At 57.8% G+C, this 21,356-nt stretch overlaps 1 protein-coding gene across 1 annotated transcript; it reads right to left on the bottom strand.

Annotated features, from left to right (window-relative positions):
* Positions 1–132: 132 nt before the first annotated feature.
* Dhx8 (DEAH-box helicase 8) lies at positions 133–18,618 on the bottom strand. Its single transcript, XM_003467007.5, has 23 exons — positions 18,422–18,618; positions 16,379–16,464; positions 15,860–15,932; positions 15,285–15,370; positions 14,158–14,267; positions 13,512–13,868; positions 12,823–12,967; positions 12,548–12,751; positions 12,119–12,206; positions 11,012–11,109; positions 10,561–10,708; positions 9,147–9,328; positions 8,578–8,772; positions 7,946–8,131; positions 7,654–7,864; positions 7,015–7,196; positions 5,627–5,767; positions 4,237–4,392; positions 2,870–3,007; positions 2,433–2,561; positions 2,148–2,344; positions 1,881–2,060; positions 133–1,476 (listed from the first exon to the last, which is right to left on the bottom strand). Exons 1-23 carry the CDS (start codon positions 18,567–18,569, stop codon positions 1,257–1,259), a joined length of 3,660 nt encoding a protein of 1,219 aa, XP_003467055.1. The 5' UTR covers positions 18,570–18,618; the 3' UTR covers positions 133–1,256.
* Positions 18,619–21,356: the final 2,738 nt, after the last annotated feature.

Genomic DNA, 21,356 nt, shown 5'->3' with positions numbered 1-21,356 from the left:
AGGCTAGCAGTTAAGCAGAGGCACCACCCACACCTGAGCCTGGCCTCTGCCACTGGTAGAAATGTCTACCAGTGTGCTGCCTGAGTTACTGCAAGGTTAGTCCTTAGGATTGACAGAAGATCAATCCTAAACTTTAGAAAAATATATAATTTAATTCCACTTGACCACAAGGGAAGGGTGACAGGGAGGGCTCTGTGAGGGGAGGGGGCAGGGTTGTTAGAAGCCAGCAGCTGCACCAAGGGTAGCTCTGTGAGCAGGCTGGGACTCCCGAGCTGGGGTGACCAAGACTTCAAAGCTGGGAAGACCCCAGTGTGCCCAAGACCCACACCCCCAGGCTGTCAGTGTGGGAGACCCAGGCCACAGTGAGTACAGCAGGCTGCCTCTCCCATGGACAGCAGGAGGCCACACCTGGCCACACTGTCATGGCAGAGACCCCAGCTCCACCAGACCTAACTAGTGGGAACCTAACTAGTGGGAAGAGGGAGGCTGAAGCGGAAGCATCCCAAGTCCAAGGCCAGCTTGGGCAATGTGGTGAGGCTTTCTCCAGAGGCCTGGGGCTCAGATCAGTTCCCGGGGTCCAACCCGCAGGGCCACAAAGCAGAACCCAAAGTTCCTTTCTTACGCAGAGTGGGGACTGTGCTGAGGAGCAGGCCTGGCATGAGACCTAGCTGGAGGTGGGGTGGGGCAGGAAGAGGGGGCCACGGGGCCTGTGGCCCACACACCCCACCTGTTCCCATGAACCCGTGAACTGTTTGCAAGGTGCTTTCCTGCTTCCCAGTGACAACACAGTCTTGGCGTCCAGTGCTGCAGGACCCACAGATGGGCAGGGCGCAGGCCCCCTGCAGTGTCCCCAGAGCAGGGCCTCTCAGCTTTCTGGGGGTGGTGGTACCCACTGCCCAAGGAGCCTTGGAGACAAACCTCAGAGACCCAGCCCTGGGGCGGAGGTCAGAGGCCTGCTGCCTACAGGACCGTGAAGCCCCGCACTTGGGCACCTCCATCCCCACGCATGTGGCAGTGCCTGCCTGCAGCGTCCCACAAGGTCGAGGAGAATTCAGCCGAAGGGGCAGGGCCGGGCAGGCTGAGCCAAAGGCGGCTCCCAGTGGCTCCTCTCAGACAGGGTTCAGCCTGAGCCTCCCGGAGACAGACACAGGCACGGGAGGCCATTCTCATTTCCTTACAAAAATAAATATTTCTGAGGACATGGAGGGACAGGGAGGGCTGGGGGCACAGGTGGCAGCGCAGGTGGTGGCTGGGCCTCAGCGCCGTCGGAAGGCGCGAGAGATCCGCCAGGCATTGGGCTCCTCATAGCGGTTGTACAGTGGCTCCAGGCGCTGCTGCTTCTTCTGCTTGCTGAGCTTGGTGGGGTCGGACACCTTGAAGAAGGCGGGCGCGAACTCCACCAGCCAGCGTGGGTCGATGGTGGTGACCTCGCGCATGTACTCCTTTGTGGTCAGCACCAGCTCATGGTATACCACCCTGCCCAGAGAGGCATCAGCCTGGCTCAGGGGTGGCCCGTGCCCCAGCCCCAGCTCCCACTCAGACTTCCAGGGACCCCATGCCGGGCATGGCTGCTTGACACTCGTTTCCCACTGGCTTCTCCAGAACAGCCTGGTTTTGGCTGCTTTTGTTTCTTGGGGACAGGTGCCCCTCACCGCCCAGGCTGGCCTCAAAGTGCCTCAGCCTCCAGGGCTTGGGGTCACAGGGCTGCACCATCACCCCAACCCCACAGTCCCCTTGCTTTTCAAACCCTGCTCTGAAAGGTCAGCCCCAGGATGCCCCTTGCTCCTGCCTGTGATCCCCGAGGACCTACGCTACGCTGGACTTTGCAACACCGGGATGTAGGTTGGGCACACAGACCAGGCGGGGTGGGCTGCACCTACCACTCGGGCTGCCGGTTGAAGAGGGCACTGGAGGGGTGGATGTAGACCACCTGCTGATCGATGAGTGTGCGGTAGCCCTCCTGTGGGTCCTTCTTGGCAGCGTTGCGGAAGAAGCCACTGCAGATGGCCTTCTGCACGCGCACGGTGGACTTGCCACAGGACACCACATCCAGCTTGTGCCTGCAGTGACAGCAGGGGCAGCACTGTGAGCCATCCCTCTGGAGTGGAGGACGGGATGGCGCTTGCAGGGCCCCAAAGCCCACCCACCTGTCCATGATGCCCAGCATCTGCTTGCGGATGTCCTGTGCCCGGCGCAGGGAGCGCGCCTGGATGAAGTTCTCGTAGCACCAGGGATTGGAGAACTTGTTGTTCTTCCAGGAGTTATACACGGCCAGCAGCGTGAGGTGGTCACCCTCGGTCTGGTGGAATTTGGCCTTCTTCTGGTCGGCTAGTGCTTGCTTGTCCTGCCGTGTGGGGGAGGCTGGTCACTTCCTACTGGTCACTTCCTACCTGCCCCGTACCCATGCCCCACTCACCCCATGCCCCACTTGCCTTGGGCCGGTAGAAGACATTCTGCACGGACAGCATGGACACGATGGTCAGCATCTCCTCACTGCAGCCCAAGTGCACAGACATGATGAGCATCTTGCACAGCATCGGCTCCAGTGGGAACTCAGCCATCTAGGGGTGCACGGGCACAGTCAGGGGCCGGCCGGCCATCTCCCCTAACAATCCCTGGCGCAACACGGGAGAGGGGACTCAGCTCCCTTGGGGTGGGGTGGGGGTGAAGCGGGCTCAGTAGAGCCCATGTCAGGGAACTGCGACCACGTCTTTCCCTACAGAGAGGAGCGGTGGACGGGAAGCCCCTTGACGGCCCCTTGTGTCCCTCTAAGGCAAAAGTTTCCTCTCACTAAATCCTCTTAAAAAAGCGGGATGGGGGATGGTTAACGTCATAGTAAAGGGGGCCCAAGAGCGGCATGCATGCTCACCCTGCGGCCCAGGCGGGTGAGCAGGCCCTCGTCGTCCAGGGCCCCCAGCGTGTAGAGCTGCTCCATGGCTGTGATGAGGGTCTCCATCGGGGGGGCGTCCATGAAGTCAAAGGACAGCAGGTCATTGATGCCCATGGCCTAGGAGGGGACACAGCGGGTCAGCAGGGACACGCAGGGGGACCGTGCAATCAGGAAGCCGCCAGCCAGGCTGGAAGGATCCTCTGGGCTGAGCTGTTTAAAGCTCGGACACTAGAGTGGCGAATGGGGGTGCTGGGAAGCTGAGGCAGGAGGAGTGCAGTGAGCTTGAGGCCCAGGCCGGGCTAGTATAAAGCTCGCCCTTTCTCAGAAAACTTGAGAACCAGTAACCCAAAATGATAACACATAACTCAAAAGCAAGACAACAATCACCTGGTCTGAACAGGGCTAAGGACTGAAGGAGACATCGCTCTAAGGTGACGGGGTCGGCAGTGAGCACTGGCGAGCAGGAGACAGGGACCCAAGCCACAGCGAGCACCAACACAAGGCTCAAGCTGAGGGGCTCGGCAGGCCCCATGCGGACCGCAACACACTGACCCCATGCAAGCCTGTGGAGCACGGCTGCACAGGCACGAAAGAGTTCTCTGTGCCGGGCAGCACCAGGCTCCAGGCAGCGCACCCCCTCCTCCCAGAGCAGAATCGGACCAGAAGCCGGTGGTGCTGAGGCCGAGGTGGCCCATGGTGTACCCTGGATTCTGTGTCCCTGATTCCTTTTTCAAAATCACTGCTGCCAGGGACTGTTGAGAACCAGGTTTCGGCACTGGGTGGCCTCAGGAGCCAGGAGGTGTGGGGAAGGCTATGTGCCCTGAGGAGACGGTGTCTGGCGAGCACAGTGGGCACCACACAGGCAGCTGGGTGCAGAGAGCACCTGGTCCCCATCAACCTCCCCCTCCCCCACCACTCCCCAATGCACTACTCACGAAACCTTGGCCCCCCCATCCCCCATGCTGGCAGCCGAGCCAGTGCACCAGAGATGAGCAGCCCCAGAGCCCTGGGTCCCCTGAAATTTGTGTCTGTGTCTTTCTTTATCCCCTGTTGTCCCCTCTGCAGGCACGTGAGGCTCTGAGCAGTCCTCGGTAGGGTGTGGTGGTTCCTCCCTGTAACCCCAACAACCAGAAGGCTGAAGCAAAAAGGTTACTACAAATTCAAGGCCAGCCTGAACTACACAGTGAGACCGTCTCTCAAAAATCAAACATAAAATACACAAACTTTTAACACCGCTTCTGACCAACACCTGTTACAACCAAACATCCTATAGCTCCTGTAAGGAACAGACCCTCATCCAGACTCTCTACACACCCGCAGAGCCCTGGGCCAGTGCTGCCTGCTACCTTGAGAGACAGCACAGTGCTGGCCAGGTTGGTCCTCTGGATCTCGGGCACGTTGGTGGTCAGCATCTCGTCACGGTACGCGCGCTCCGTGTACAGCCGGTAGCATTTCCCTGGGCCCGTGCGACCCGCCCTGCCCGCGCGCTGCTTCGCCTGGGCCTGGGGACGGACACACAGAGACAAGGATGTTAGAAGCTAAGAACGGCGGCACCCATCCCTTCTGGGCACACCCAGCACATCACAGGGCACAATGTAACAACCCTGCAGTTAGGGTGACGAGGGAAGCAAGCAGAACAGACCAGGACCCACCCTGGGCGGACGCTGGGGCTCTGCTATCAAGACCGCCATCAGACCACAGTGCCAGTGACAGACGGCCCAGGCCAGGCTGGTGTCCCTGGGACCATGGCTGGGTGCTGGGCCCAGCTGGCACTGCGCCTGCAGTATCCTGCTCCCTCCCAGCCACTCCTCCCCGCCATGCGTGGGGTGCATCTCTGCCAGGCCCTGCCACACAAACTCCTCGGCCTTGGTCCCCTTGACAGGAACACTGCCCAGGGGCTTTTTCGTGTGCAAATCGACTCCTGACCCTGGGCTACCCCTTGCAATGAGCCGTTTTCCTCAGACTCCCAGATGGTCCACCTGGAACTCGGGCTCCGCTGGGCGTTGGGACAGTGAACCACACATAAAACAAAGCCGAGTTTCTCCTGGGCTGTTACAGGCACCCCAGGGGGGCGAGCTTGGCATTGGGGGTCTGTGTTCAACCACAGCCCCATGGCAAAGAGCAGAGTATGCAGGGTGACAGCGGTGGTCACACACGGCCCCTGGTGCCGCACACAGAGATTCCCAGAGCAGGGCAGGTCGGACTTGAGCTCAGCCCGAGTCCACACTCCTCCCAGGAGCTGCATGTGTACTGGGGCACAGGTCGCCCACGGTCTCCTCTGCCACACAGGCTGGTGCTCTGTGAGCCTGTAAGAAAACTCTGGGCACTCCCCGAACCCTCTGCCATCTGCTATTGCAATCTGAGTCAAGATGAAAAGTGGTATAGTTTGTATAGATTATCAGCATGAACTGGACCTGGTGTGCACGCCTGTCATCCCAGCGCTTGGGAGACTGAGGCAAGAGGATCCTCAAGAGTCCAAGGCCAGCCTGGATTGCAGAGCAAGACCTTGTCCCAAAAAGACCAAAATCAAATAATTTTTAAAAAAATCTTTACACGAGAATCGGGTAATCCAGCATGCCAGGATCCAAGCTCCTCTGCGGGTCAGGGTCTGAGGGGCACAGCACTGTCGAGACCCTGCTCTAGGGTACAAGGGGGCAGCACTGCCCGTCTCCACCTCCACCCCACCCATGCAGCTCCAGCGCCAAGGCCGACACCAACACCGGCGCCAAGGCGTACCTGGGAGATGGGTGTCACCACAAGCTGGTCGATGCCCGTCTTGGAGTTATAGACCTTCTGTTTCACAAAGCCAGGGTCTACCACATAGTAGATGCCATCAATGGTCAACGAGGTCTCTGCAATGTTGGTAGCAATCACGACCTGGACAAGGTCAGGACAGAGCAGGGTGAGGGAGACGCCTGCCTGCAAGGCTGCACCCGGGAGGCCATGCCCTTGGAGGTCACCCTGCGCATGGCAGCTCAGCACCTTCCTCCACCACCAGGCCGGGTGGATGACCCCTTGGAGGGCAGGACAGGGAAGAGCCAACCGTCCTGTGCCACTTAGGCTTGCCGTCCAGACTCACTGGCACTGTCACCCCAGGACCTCTGGAAAGCCCGCAGTCTCCTGGCACCGCATGGGCCAGGGCAAATGAGGTTCCCCTCCCCAGCGAGGGCTGCTCTGCAGAAATGCGAAGTGGATGGCTATCTGTCTGCTGCTATGGGAACCACAGAGCCACGAGTCCAACAGCCACGTGTGTAGCAGCAGCCGTCACCTCAGAGGCGATGGCGCTCAGCCTGGCACTGCTGTCCCCCGCCCAGAGGCCCCGCTCAGTCCTCGGGAAAGCAGCACTGGGAGATGGGGAGAACTGGGACCCGCCTGTTTCTCCAGGAACCACTGTCCCCGCAGCGACCGGACTTTCCCTGCCACCCAGGCACCTGCAACGCGTCCTCTGTTCCAGCTTCCTTGCCATCCAAGCCCATCTGTCTCTACTCCTAAGGAAATGAACACGTGTGTGTGTGTGTGTGTGTGTGTGTGTGTGTACCTGCTGTGTGTACATGAAAACCTGTAAACCAAACCAGGTGAGGTAGTACACATGTGTCATCTCTGCACTCCAGGAGGCTGAAGCAGGAGGATTCCAAGTTCGAGCCCAGCCTGTACAACTAAGCAAGACTCTGTCTCAAAACAAAAATAAAAAATGGACCAGAGATGTGGCTGGGCGTGCAGGCCCTGATTCATAATGGGAGACAATGGTGCATTGCCAGTGTTGTTAAGTCCACAGGGGAAACGACCTAGGCAGCAGTGGACACAGAGCAGCTGAGAACTGTCCTCATCAGCAAACAGCAGCAAAGACCAGCTGGGTGTGGTGGTGCGCACCTGTCATCCCAGTCCTCGTACCTCTGCACGTGAAGCCAGCCTAGGATCCACAGCAAGACCCCCACTCAAAGCCCGGCAGGCTCACAGGACAGCATGAGGTGGTGGCCATGCTGAGCAGCCTCAATCATAGCTGTGTATCCATGCAGACACCACCACACCCATGGACCTGTCACATGCATTAACTGGAGAAGTGTGACACAGACAGGGTGGTGGGGAGAGGTCAAGGCCAGGAGCCCGCTACAGCCGCGCCTCACCTTCCTGCTGCCCGGTGGGGCAGGGTCGAAGATGCGGGTCTGCATCTCGCTGGGCAGTGCGGAGTACACGGGCAGAATGATAAGCTCGGGCACATCAGGGCCCAGCGACTTCATCCGCTCGTACAGGATCTCACAGGCCGTGTCGATCTCCTCCTGCCCGGTCAGGAAGACCAGGATGTCGCCTGCGGGGGTGGAGCAGGACTTGAGAATGCATGCATGTGTGCACACAAGAGTGCGCATGGGGTGCCAGTCTCAAACTTGGGGCTTTACACATGGAAGGCAAGCGTGACACCGAGCCACACGCCTCCCATGTTTCTCTGCTACATTGGCCCCAAATACCTGGGCTGAAGTGATCCCCCTGCCTCAGCCTCCCAGGCAGCAGGGACCACAGCAGGCTTAACACCGAGTCCACAGCGACAGACAGACAGACAGACAGAAAGTGCATGTTCCTATTCTGACCTCTAAACAGACCCAGACCACTTCTACCCACGTCTGAGAAGCTGTATTTCCGGGCCTCAGACCATGCCTGCCAGGCAAAGGTGCCATCAGCCATGCGGGGCAGTGCATGTCTGTAACCAGGGTACAGGAGGCACCTCGAGTGGAGAGAGAAAGCCAGGAAGCAAACGCAACTCAGCCTACCTGGTGGCTCAGTGAGGTGGATCTGCATGACAGTGATGAGGCTGGCATCCAGGTAGTCTGTCTCGGGCTCCTTGGTGTACAGGATCTCCACGGGGTAGGTGCGGCCCGGGATGGTGAAGATGGGCGCCTCGTAGAAATACTGGGAAAATTTTACCGCGTCCAGTGTGGCTGAGGTGACGATCAGCTTCATGTCCGGCCGTTTCTGCACTGTCTGGGGGATGCAGCGGGTCAGGCCTGAGCGCCCCACCACCAGGGGGGAGAGTAGTCTCCTGTGAGACCTGGCCCCACGCACCTTCTTGAGCAGCCCGAAGAGCACGTCAGTGTGGATGGTGCGCTCGTGCGCCTCGTCCAGCATGATGATGGCGTACTGCGTCAGGTCAGGGTCGATCAGGCACTCCCGCAGCAGCATGCCATCTGTCATATACTTGATGACAGTTTCCGGGCTGGTGCAGTCCTCAAAGCGGATGGTGTAGCCCACCTGCCGAGGGCGGCACGGGCTTAGACGCTCACCTGCCCCCAGCGTGCTTGGGTGAGGTCAGACTTCCACCTCGAGCCGTTTCCTGACCTCTCCAGATGAGGTCCAGCCTGGCCTTAAGCTCAAGGCGACCGTGCTGCCTCGGCCTCCCAGGTGCTGGAATGATGGGTGTGCACCCCTGCGTCTAGCCTTGAGTCCTGACCTTTCTTGTAGTCTTTTAGGACGGGTACGTATTAGAGGCGTCCTGAGGGCTGTGCACTGCAGGGTTTGCCCCCCCCCGCCCCACTAGCCTCCCTTCCCCCTCCCAGGCCTGAGCCCTGTCCAAGCACCTTCCTCCTATTTCCCAGGGCCTATCCCATGTGCTGCTGGGCCTAGTACAGAGGAATTTCACCACGGTGCTTCCTGTCCCTAGGCCAGGACATGCCGAGCCCGCAGAGGGGGGCACCCACCTCCTGGCCCAGGCAGCAGCCAAACTCCTCGGACACACGCTTGGCCACGGACATGGCGGCCACACGCCGTGGCTGCGTGCAGCCGATCTTGCCGCGAGCTGTATAGCCGGCCTCAGCTAGGTACTGGGTGATCTGCGTGGTCTTCCCGGACCCAGTCTCACCAATGACAATGAGGATCTGATTGTCGTGCACGGCCTGAAGACACAAGGGAGAGAAGGTCACCCGTCCCCTCCAGGCACTGGGCCTGCTCTAACACACGCTCGGGGAGACCATGGGAAGTCACGGGGCTATGGAAGGGTGCCTCCCGCCACCACTGTCCTGGCACCTCTCCCCCGTACTCATTTCTACACTAACAGCGAAGGAGCCAGCAAGCGGGAGTTCGGCAACCCCAAGGAAGCCAACGGCCTGAAACCAGGGCCCGGGGAGCAGGACGCAGGGACCGCAGCACCATCCTGGCCGCTGGGGTCCTTCGGCCCAGTGCTCCCTCCAGTTACTGCCCTGGGCTGCTGGCCCTGCACCCCAATGCAGAAGTGGTCGCACCGCTGTTCCTACTTTGGGGCCGTGCCCACCTGCACCAGCTGCCCCTTCAGCCTGTAGATGGGTAGGCCCTCCCGCTGCTCCACAATGGACAGCTGCGTCTTCTTGCCGTACGACGCCTTGTTGCCGCCGAACGCATGCTTCTTCCACTCGGGGATGTCACTGGGCATCACTCCTATGCCCCGCATGTTGGCTGCAATCTGCCGGCCTTCAGCTGGAAGAAGCCACTGGCTGAGTCCCGTCCCCACCTGGACTCGGGGACCCTGGGGGCACACGCTGTGCTGATGGGGAGGCATTGCGAGGGGACCCAGCCCTGACCCGGGTGCTCGACTCGCCCATGCCAGGGGTCCCCTGTGGGTCACTGTGCATTCACCAAGCTGGGCCACTGCTGGCTTTAGGGACACTGCCAGCACCCCGAGAGGAAGTGCCTCTCCCCTCCCTTCCCCAGCAGCCTCTAGACTCTTAACTTGGGTTCTCACAATTAACCCCAGGGCCCGGCCTGGCCATCGAGCACGCTGTGATCACAACACTGAGGGAACCAAGGGAGAAAGTCTGCAAATTCTGGTTGCCAGAGCAACTCAGCAAGACCCCGTCTCTAAATACAAAATAAAAAAGGCTGGGGATGTAGCTCTGGGATACAGCACCCGTGGGTTTGTCCCCAGTTAACCCTGGATCTTGGGTGAGGAACAAAAAAACAATTGGTGGTGCAAGTCTATGATCCCAGCACTTAGGAGGCTGAAGCAGGAGGATCGCTGTCAGTTCCAGGTCAGCCTGGGCTACATAGGGATACAATCTCAAAAAAAAAAAAAAACCAACAACCCCATAATGGTTCTCTGAAATATGCAAACATATCACACCTCTGATGGCCAAAGCCCTGGAAAAGGAGCCCATTTTGAGGGGGTGGGGAGGGGCTGACCCACCACTGGGCCTGCCTCCACCCAGCCAGCGTCACTCACACCCACACGGCCTGCAGCCCACTCCTGACTCAGACCCTCCCTGCCCAGGCCACTCCCGGGCAGCCAGGGTGGTCAGCCCAGATGTGGCTTGTGCGTGTGCCCAGCACCAACCCAGCACCTCACGAGCTATGCCATGGCCTCTGACAAACGCCTGGATCTCCACTGAGCCGAGACTCAGGTGAGCGTGCATGTCTATTCCACACAGCGGAGTGAGCGCTGCCAGGACCGCGGCCTGGTGCTGGGAGCCCAGGCAATGCAGGGCTTTAGGGTACCAGGACCTCATGCTTGCCAGGCAGGTGCTTGTGCCGCTGAGCTGTGTCCCCAGTCAAAAAGAATTTTCTTAAATTCCTTAGCCAAAGTCCTCGGCCAGCCTGTGGGGGGCTGGGGTTAACCACGTTTCTGCTGCTTCCCACTTGGTCTGGGAGAGGCGCAGGGAGCTGACACCCGATGGGGAGGGGACCCTGGCCCCCATGGCACCCTGTTCGCCTACCATCAGGCAGGGGGTCCACCCAGTGCTTGTTGAGGCCCATGGGGATGGAGTCCATCTCAGCCTCGCGCTGTGCCTGCTTCAGCTCACGCCGCTCCTTGGCCAGCGCACTCTGCATCATGGCAGCCTGGGACAGGGAGCCATCGGGGTTCTGCAGAGAGGGGAGGTGGTGGCACCAGTGTCTTAGAGCCCAGGCTGCAGCAGAGCCAGGCTCCCCTCGGAGCAAAGCCAGGGAGCAAAGCCAGACATGTGACCCCCGCTAAGGAGCAGAGGATGGGAGCCCACGTGCCTCAGCATGAAGGCAGCTGTGCATCCTGGGGCGACTGGCACACTACCAGGGGTCACAGATGGCCACGTGTCCCCGTCCTGGGGGCCCCTCCCCGTGGCTCCCTGCGCCTGCTGACTCATGCCCTCTGGCACCACACACGCCTGGCCGGGCACACCCAGGCCTCACCTTGACGATCTTGATGGGGCTCATGTCCATGCTCTGCTTTGTGTGGCCCCGAAGGAACGGGGGCTCCTCCTCCACCAGTTCGATCTCCAGGTCCTCGTCTGGGTCCAGACAGGGGAGGCAGCCATGCAACAGAGACATAGTCACTTGTGCTCCCGTCAACACCAACTGTCTTCCTCCACAGGGCTTCCTCGGTGGGGGGCAAAGCGAAGGCCCCAAACCCGAGCCCACCTGTCCCAGCCTGGGTCCGCAGGGAACACTGCCCTGCACTGACACGCTAAGCACAAGGCACTGCCACCCCACTTCATAGTAGAGGACTCAATCCATGCAAAAACCTCTTCAAAATGAGCTGGGAAGCCTGGCATGGTCGGCACCTGCCACACCACATCCAGGAGGCCGAGGCAGGAGGGTTGCTGCAGTGGGAGTTCAGCCTGAGCTACAGAACGAGACCCTGTCTGAAAGCACACCCACCCCAGAGCAAGGACGTGGAGCGAGACCACTGGGGCACCCATCCTGGCCCTAGGGGAGGCCGAGGAGAGAAGGTCATGGGTCTGAGCCATGCCTGGACCCAAATAAGACATGTCTCAAAAAATAAAAATCAAGGCTGGGGTTTAGCTCAGCAGCATTAAGTGCCTGTTTGGCAAACGCAAGGTCATGAGTTCAGTCCCCAGCAAGAAAAAATAAATTAATAAGTAAAAGTAAAAACTAAAAACATAAAAAATAAAAACAAAAAAAATTAAAAATGACTGTGGGCACAGGTCAGGGTGACAACCAGTTGGAAAAAAAAAAGAGGCCAGTGCTTGGCCCCAGAGGGGCTCCTTGCGCCTGTGCCAGGCCCACTGGCAGGGGGCACAGCCCGTGCTGCTCTAGGACTTGGTTCCTGAGGATGGGTGGAGTGAACAGCCTTCTTAAGAGCAGCACCCCCCAAGGTGGCGAGTTCAAGCCGGTACCTCACTAGGACCGTGAGCTTGAACTGCTTCTCCCAACACAGGAGCTGTGACTTTTTATACCCTGGAAATACAGGCGACCAGTGCGACAACCATCCCACTATCGAGCTTCTCGCTCCCACCCAGAGGCCAAGGGCACAGGGACACGTGGGGGTGGAGCTACCTTCCTCATCGTCCACCTTCGGGAGGATGCCGGTCTCCTCATCGAAGTCTGGGAACTCCTCTTTGGAGAGGACATTGGCCGCGATCATCTGAGCCAGAGGACAGAGACAACACTGTCACTCAGCGGGACAGTCTGCAGCCCCAAGCCAGCGCCAGGGGCTGCTGCAGGACACGGGTTTCTCCTCCTCCAACCAGGCACATCCCGGGTGACCCCTCCTCCCCCCAGCACGCAAAGCCCCAGGAAGGAGGAGCATGGAGCCGCACCCGGCAGCCACGCATGGAGCTGCACTGCCCTCTGAGCCTGCTGAAGAACAACAAGGACAGGACAGAGGCCTGAACACCACTTCACATCCCCTCCCAGGAAGCCCCAGGACTGCCTGCCCTGCTCAGGGGGACATGGGGTCTCCCTCCCTCCCCGCTGCACTCCTACCTGCTTGATCTCCCACTTCTCAGGGTCCGAGATGCGTGTCAGGCGCTTGCGCTCCAGCGAGTCGTCCTCTACCTCGGGGGCGCTGACCAGCGACAGGTGGCTGGGTCTGTCCGGGTTCCTCATTGCAGCCTCCTCGCTGGCCTCCCCGACCAGGTTCCGCCGGCGGTTGGGGTTCAGGTCCTCCCCACTCTCCTGATCCACATCCTAGGCAGGGCGGGCGCCGGTCACTCTCTACCTCGGCCCCACCCCTCCTGCCTGCAGCCACGTGCACCCACCTTCATGCTCAGGCTGGTCTTGGTCCCAGTGAAGGACAGCACCTTGACCTTGACCCGCTGACCTTTGCTCACCACATCCGCCACATTGGCCACGCGGCCCTCGCGCCGCAGCTCGGAAATGTGCACCAGGCCTTCCCACCGCTTCCTGGGGAGAGGCAGACGCAGCTGAGTGCCTGGCCCTGGCACGCGGGGCACCGCAGGGTGGACAGGGGAGCACAGGGCAGCTCGGGCAGACACACCTGCCCCGCACAGGAGGCCAGGCCCAGTCCCAGTACAGAGGGCAGGCGGGGAGGGAGGAGAACGCAAAAACGGAAGTCTCAACCTTCGGAGGAGGAAGCCAATGACCGAGGATTAGCTCGGCCACCCTGGCTCGGGACAGGGCCGGCTGGGGAAGGCGGGGACCCAATCTCCCAAGGCTCCTGAAAGCTCTCGGGTGCAAGGGTGAGTGATCAGGGGAAACTGAGAACAAAGGATGCTGAGGGGAGGCTGAGGCAGGGAGACCACAAGTTTGGGTCATGCCTGTGAGGCTCAGCCAGGGTCCTCTCATTAAAATCCAAAAAGGGGGCTGGGGACACCACTCAGCTCGAGGCCCTGGGTTCCACCCCTGGCATGGAGAAACGAGAGTCAGTTCCCAAGCCTTCGAGCTGCCCAGTGACCGCACTCCTCGGCAGCAGCCAGGCAGCACCTACCTCAGCCCTTCCAGCTGCACAAAGCATCCGAACTGCATGATGCTGGTGACCTTGCCATTGTAGATGTCGCCGATGGCCGGCTCCTCGGGTGGTGGGCGGTCCACATGCTTGTCCCGCCACCTGTCCAGGCCCCTCTCCCCGTACTTGTCCCGGGGCTCCTTCCGCTCCTTGGGGGGGCTCTGGCTCCTGCTCCTGGACCGGTACCTGGACCTCCCTTTATTCCTGTCCCGGGGCCGGGACCGGGACCGCGAGCGGGACCGGTGCCTGCGCCTGTGGTCTCTGTCTCTATCTCGCTCTCTGTCCCTGTCCCGGTCCCGGTCCCGGCTCCGGCTGCGCTTTTTCTTCTTCATCCTGTCCCTGATAAACCAACAAGGACCTGTTTGAGAAAGCAACTAGCCAGACCTTACCGCTGCATCCCGAGGGCCTGGCACAGCACACGGCAGGCAACAGGGGGGCAGCCCGGGATCCAGCTGCCCCACAGAGCCATCAGCTGCACCGCACACACACGCACACACACACTCATGTGCAAACATGAGACACACCCAACTGCAACACCCGACTGCAGCCCCATCATCTCTTCCACATCCAACTCCTTCTATAACCACGAGGGCGGCCCACGCTCCAGAGGACGGGACCTACCACGCACCTGTGCTCCGCGTCTCGCGGCTTCTCCTGGCCTGCAGCACTGGGCATCAGGGCCTCGAGCTCCTTCAGGACGTCCACGGCGACCTTCACATCATCCTCATCCAGCATGGTCTGCAGGGTGGAGGGGCATGCGGGATCAACCACTGGGGAGAAGACACGCAGATCCCCAAAGGGCAGGCGCCCAGAGAGTGATTTATATTGTATCAGCCACTGTAAACAACGGGAAGCACTCGGAGGGCCGTGTGCAGGTCGGGGTAAATGCTGTGCCACTTCTTTTCTAGGTTTTTGTTTTTTTGAGACAGGGTCATGCTAGCAGGCCAGGCTGGCCTCAGAGCTGCAGCGACTCTCCAGAGGGTCCCGGGGCCACTGTGCTGCTGTCTCTGTGTTGCCTGTCTGTACCCACTGGGTCCCTTTCGGCCTTCCCGGCCCACTCGTCACTCCCGCACAAGGGTATAGGAGGTACTCAACAAAGACTTAGGAAAGTCAAGGTGAAAAACAAAAGTGCCTCAAAAATTAGGCCCCCCCAGTAAGTAACAGAACCAAAAGTCCCACTCATTTCACACTCAAGGCACATCAATTTCACACCCCAAACACGGCTTCCTACTTCCCGAACCTCACCCTCAGCACCTCCAGCATCACCCCACATACGGGGTACTTGGGAGCTACCATACCACCTGCTCACTGGGAGGGCCCTGCAAAGTTCAAAGGAACAAATCACATGGTGAGGGCTGGGGATTTAGCTCAGCGGCATAAGCGCCTGCCTTGCAAGCAGGCAGTCGTAAGTTCAATCCTTGGTACCGATAAAAACGAAAAAGACAAAAAAAAAAGAACAAATCATATGACACCTGCCTGTCACTCCAGCACTCATGAGGCTGAGCCAGGAGGATCCCGAGAGTTTGAGACCAACCAGGACAACATAGGGACTTCAAGGCCAGCCTGAACTACACAGGGAGACCTTGTCTCAAAAAACAGAAAACAGTGGCACAGTGCCACTGCCTGCCTGTAAGTGCAAGGTCTACAGTTTGATTCCCAGTACCACAAAACAACATGAAAACTCTACATGTCACTAGACAGACAGAGCAGGATGGAGGCCCCCAGGGGGAGCAGACGCCCTCAGAGTGGTCATACCCGGACAGCGGGGTTGTCGGGCTGGCAGAGCCCTGGGAACAGCTCCTTCAGCTTCTCCTTCTCAGTCTTGGGCTTAACAACTGGATCTAATTCCATCCAGGAGCACAGAGGCAGGGAGAGAGCAGGAGAGAATTAAAAACACACACACATTTCTAGGGCTGGTTAACAAGGCGACCTCCCTACAGGACTACTTTGCCCCCTACTGAGTTCACAGCCACTCGGGGAGGTAATGCACTCCACACACACTCTCTACCCAGACCCCTCCCCCCACCTGGGCCTCTGAAGGGCTGCATATATCTGTGTCCTCTGCCTGCATCCTGATGCCGTAACCCAGCACCCTGGGAGGCTGAGGCAAGAGATGACAAGTTGGAGCCCAGCCTGGGCAACTCAGCACCTGGCTGAGACTCTGTCTTAGAACAGGAAAGGGGTGAGGATGCCACTCAGTGCAAAGGCACTGGGGTAAAAACATTTTAGTTCTGTCTCAAGTCCCTTGGAAACCTTCAGTGCTCAGCACACCCAGACAGCAGGAAGGAAGTGGCCGAGCGCCGGGCCACACTGACCAAGGGACCACTCACCTTTGCTTGTGGATGCCTTGGCCGGCGGCCGCATGGTCTGGATGAGGCGCAGCAGGTTGCTGACTAGAGAGTCCTGTGGGGAGTGGGCAGTGTGGCAGCAGCAGCTGGGTCTGACTAAGTGGGCGCGGAGCAGGCTGGGAGGTGCCACTACACAGAGCTGAGCCCGTGTCCAGAAGAAGGCTCACTCAGTCCCTCCTACCACCGAGCTCCCTCTGTCTAGCGCTAACTCCAAGCCCGCCTCCAATTCCTGCCTCCCTGATTCACAGGGAGAGGAATGAAAATATCCACACTGTCCCAGAAAGGGGACCCAAAGGCCAGGTTCGCTAGCCCTGCTCCATTGTAGGGTCACTACGCTGGGCAGAGACCTCCTCCTTCCTTCATCTAAGTCCTGCATTAACCCCTAGCAATTAAACTTATGACAGACATTTAAAAAAAGAAAAGAGGCCAAAATATATTTCTCCTTCTGAAGAAAGAAGGAAGGAAAGAAACAAGAAAGAGTAAGTTTCCAGACAAGCATACCGTGAATTCTGCGCCATTTTTGACCAGGGAAGCCTTGAAAGTATCAAGGGTGGTATTTTTCTCAGCAAGGCTGATCACAAACTCAGCTGCAAACACAGAAAAGGAATTAAGCAGGAAAGGAATTAAGCAGACTTGAGCAGGAAATTAGTTCCAAGTACGTGGAAGACAAACTAATTGTGCTATACACACTTGTGACAGTGTAGGCTGCTGTCCAGCGAGGGTAAAGCCCTGGACAATACAGTCACACAGGGCTTCCTGGTCCAGACTCCTTCCGCTCAGGGCGGGGAGTGCTGGGAAATGAGAAGAAGCCGCTTCCACCCCAGAGCTCCGCCAAGCCCCTGCAGGCCTTTAAAGCAGGATTGAGCCCTGGGAGCATCAGACCCTCCTCTCACACAGCCATCAGTGCCCGGCAACGACAGACCCTCGAGGTGGCCACAGGGGACACGGGAAGCGCACAGCGGGATCTGTCCTGCAGCCTCCAGCCTCCAGAAGCTCACACCTGACATTGTCAATGATTTCCCTTTGACTCTAATCAAATCTAATCTAAACAAATATAAACAGCGCAGAGGATCTGTAGGACTAGTATTTCCCTGCCACTTCCAGGCTGAAATTAACCTTTCCTTTTTTCTTTTCCAGTACTGGAGACTGAACCCGAGGCTTGGGCCATGCTGGGCAGACGCTCGACAGCCCCTGACGCGCTTTCATCTGTTTGATGACAGCACCTGGGAGCTGAGTGCTCGCAGACTGCACTCCACAATCACACATGAACTGTCAATCTGTCACTGCCAGTGACTAAGGCTCCTGCTACCTGCCTGGTACTACACCGGGTGCTTGGCTGGGTTCTCCTCACGACCTCCTAAGCAGAGACCACAGTTCTGTTCTCAGGGCCTTAGGCATCATCCGCCCCAGTAGTAACCAAAACAAGACTGGCACCCAGGCAACCAAACTTCAGCTATGCTCTTTGGAGAAAGATGGAGGGGAAACCAAGTCACACGGCATCCACTCAGCCAGCCTTGTGCCAAGAGCTCATTCCCAGCAGGCAGCAGCAGTATGCTGACACGCCAGCATCCCATCAGTGCTCAGCATCAAATTTCAGGCTTTCACATCAGGGGTGTTAGGACTGTAGGAGGCAGGCCCATCCTGCCACAAGGTAGAAGAAAAGTGACCAATTAATTATACTCGCTGCATACTCATTACACGGCATTTTCTCAGGTGCTACATGGGCCTGAAGATATCCCACTTCACAGACAGAAAAACAGCTTCAAAGAAAGCAAGGACCTCCCCACCAAGATTACAAATCTAACCTTCCAAACAACGTGGTGGCACCCGCCTGTATCCCCAGCACTTAGGAGGTGAGCAAGAGAACTGTTTCACGTTTCAGGCCAGCTTGGGCTGCATAGTGAGTTTAAGGCCAGCCTGTGCTACAATGCGATACTCTGTCTCAAAACAAGTAACATCCCCAGCCTTTCCTGCAGTGGTGAACAACAGAAGTGCCAGCTCTCTGAGAGGCTGAGGCAGAAGGATGTCAAATCCAAGGCCAGCCTGAACAGTTTAGTGAGACTCTATCTCAAAACTAGGGCCAAGGCTAAGATGTAGCCTTAAGTTCAATTCCCATTACTAAAAAGAATAATAAAAATAAAAGATAACTCTAAAACTCTCACCTCCCTATCCCCTTTCTCATTTTGGGGGAGCTGAGTCCCACGCGCTCTGGCCCTGCCCTGCACCCCGCCCTCAGTCCGACTGTGTGGGAAGACAGCGATCACACGGGTGCCCATGACCCCCATTGTGATAGTGGACCTCGGTGTCCTCCGTGCATCCGCCCGACCCCGCCCGTCACCTCCTCAACGGGCCCCAACCTGGGTCTTGGCCCGGGCCCTGCTCGCCTTTGGGGTTTCTTAATCCGAGTCCCAAGACGGTTGGCCCCGAAGGTCCAGAACCGGTGTCCAAGCAAGGCGACCGCAGTCCCAGCGAAGCTGACGGCGACCCCACAGCCATCGTCCCCGGGTCGCGGCCGCCGACCCAGCCCAAGGCCCTCGGACTCACCCAGGTCCTTGTCGTTGATCCCCAAGTGATTGTCCAGCTCGGTGCAAACCTTGGACACCAAGGACAGATATTCGAGCTTGGCGAGCTCCTCCGCTGGGCCTGGCTCCGAGCCGCCCAGCGCTCCCACAGGCGTCAGCGCCACCGCCATGGCTGCGCCTGCCCAGCCTGCTTCCGGCCCGAGCAGCCTTTTGCTTTTACTTCCGGGTCCGTCTGTGACTGTTTTGTTTACAGCGCCTTGACACTTCGGAAACGTCTGCTGCTGTGAACCGATAGATCATAGAGGTTAACCCGGAAGTGCGTACAGAAGGGCTAACAGGAGTGAGTTGCTCTACGCACAGAATGGCGCTCTCTATGGGTGAAAAAAAATATTCCGCCCGCGAGCCCAGAAACGCTCCCTCCCGGCGCTGTTCCGCCACTGCGTCGGCAGGGGGCGTCCTGGGCTGCACAAGGAGCCGGAGAAGGGCCGAGGAGGACCGTCCGCGCCTGCGTTGCAGGAGCCTGGCCCTAGGCCTTAAAGTGTCAGGGAGGCGGCAGCGCTGGTCCAGGCTCTGTGCTCCCAGGGCTGATGGCTGGTGACACTGTCACAAGCCTTCCCTGAGCTCCCGGAGCCCAGTGCATCAGGCTGCCAAGTAGTCAGGGGCAATGGCGCATGCCTGCAATCCCAGCACTCAGGGAGGCTGAGGCAGGAGGACTTCGAGTCTGGCCCAGCAGGACCAGCTTAGCAAAACGCTTGGCTCAGAAGGGGATGCAGATAAGGAGTCTGTTTCATATCCAAAGCTGGTTAGAAAAGGGGCCAGAGAACCATGACCATAAAGCAGTGAATACCATCTGTGCTTTCGGAATTGTTTGGGAATTAGTGAACATATGTCTCAACCATAAATATGAACAGCAGAATGCACTGCATCTCATTTATATGCCTCTAAACTGCACATTTCCAGGAGTGACGGTTTTATTTGCTGTCACATATTTCACGCAACAGCAAGGAATTTGTTTAAACAAAGGAAAACAATTACATAGATACAGATAACTTGACAGCCTGACGTGGGTGCATATGGGCTCCTCTGACATTCTCCTTTCTGAGGACAGGGAGTCAAACACAGCTCAGAGGCCACTGCCAGCCTAGCCTGGTGGTGCCCACCTGTCACTCCAGGAGGCTGAGACAGGAGGATCACAAATTCAAGCCCAGCCCATGGAAATTAGTGACTTAATTCATTTTCTTGAAATATAAAAAGGCCCAGGGATGTTGCTCAGTGCAGAAGTGCTGAGTTCAACCCCAACACCGAGAAACAAAATGAATTTAGGTGAATGTGCTACTCAGTGATAGAGCAGGTGCCTCTGTGCCAAGACCCTGAGTTCTGTCCCCAGCACTGGGAGGGGGCTGTCTTTGAGTAAAACGTATATTTTAACATAATATGAGGTATACTGAATTATTTATTATTACTGCATCACCCTCCTTGGATGCCCACTATGTGACCCTTAAATATGCCTATTAATAGTTTCCAGTACATAATTTACTTCCATAACTGGGTATGGTGGTACATTACTAACACTCAGGAGGCTGAGGCAGGAGGATCCCTGCAAGTTTGAGACTAACCTGGGCTACAAAGTGAGCTCAGAACCAGCCTGAACTGCATAGTGAGACCCTGTCTCAAAAAGACCAGCCCAGGGGATTTAGCTCAGCGGCATAAGCGCCTCCCTTGCAAGCAGGCAGTCGTGAGTTTGATTCCTGGTACCGATAAAAAAGAAAAAGACAAAACAAACAAACAAACAAACAAAAAACCAGCCCAAAAGAGTTTTTTTTACATCCACCAAAACAAAAATTAAGATTAAATACTGGATACTCACTACCCATCCTACTGCTCAAGTGAGAGCAAAACTTTTCCAAGCTGCATGCCTGTTATCCCAGCACTTTGAAGGCTGAGGCAGGATGACTGCTGGGAGTTTGAGGCAAGCCTGGGCTACACAAGACCCTGTCTCAATCCCACCCCACAAAATCATGTTCTATTCTCAACCTGCAGCCACACGGACGTTACCTGCACATGTGTGCACATGTATCTGCGTGTGTGTGCATGTGTCGATGTCCGCTCCCGGCCGGCAGGAAGGACACACGACAAAGTCTGGTAGTGGACAACCTTTTCTTTTTATTTTCCTTCTCCGTACAGCCTGCCCTGGGTTCTCCCAGCTGAAGCCTCCTCTGGTCCGCTCTCCACGGCTCCTTTTGTGCTTCAGTCTGCCCCAAAGCCTCTACCGGTCCGCTCTCCGCGGCTCCTTTTGGGCTTTTACTTCTGGGCTTCTACCTGGCTTCTTCTTCCGCCCAGGGGTGGCACCGGTATATATACGGGTACAGTGTCCAATCATGTTAAAGTAAGCAAGGCAAGCTGATTGGCTAACATCATCAGTTGCCAGGCAGACTATATTGTTGAGCGGGTTGTTTACGCGGTAAGCAGGAAACTAACATATTCGATGGGAGGGGTAATCTACCTCAGGCTTTGCTCTTTACCACAGGCCGCACGTCCGCCGCGCAAGGCGAGCTATCACAGACGCGGCTCCCAACATCTCCCCCTATTTTATTTTTTATGAATGTGCGCATCGTAGCCCTTCCTGGACTGGGTGCAGAGGCTTATGCCCTATGTGTAGGTCCACCGTAGGTCCTTGGCTTAGACCCTGGTTGGCCATGCCATAGTCTGCCAAGGCCCTGAGGCCCTCGTCCTTTTTCTAGGGCCAGGCACAAACTGGACGGAACCTGGATGCACACAAGCTTGCACTCATTTCCTCTCCGTAAAGAAATCCCCTCGGAGAGAAATTTAGACCTGGGCAGCATCTAACAGTCCAGCGGCTTACGTGCAGGATGGGGTAGGGCCTGGCTTAGGTCGAGTCGTGCTGGGGAGGCACGCTCTTACCCGTCATTGACTCACCTACCCTGCTGTGTATTGTC

Source organism: Cavia porcellus, unplaced genomic scaffold, assembly GCF_034190915.1.
Source record: "Cavia porcellus strain 051 isolate PalLab524CR breed Dunkin Hartley unplaced genomic scaffold, mCavPor4.1 scaffold_6, whole genome shotgun sequence".
Lineage (NCBI taxonomy): Eukaryota > Metazoa > Chordata > Mammalia > Rodentia > Caviidae > Cavia > Cavia porcellus.
The sequence above is the reverse complement of the archived record's forward strand: the minus strand, read 5'-3'. Positions and strand labels throughout refer to the sequence as shown.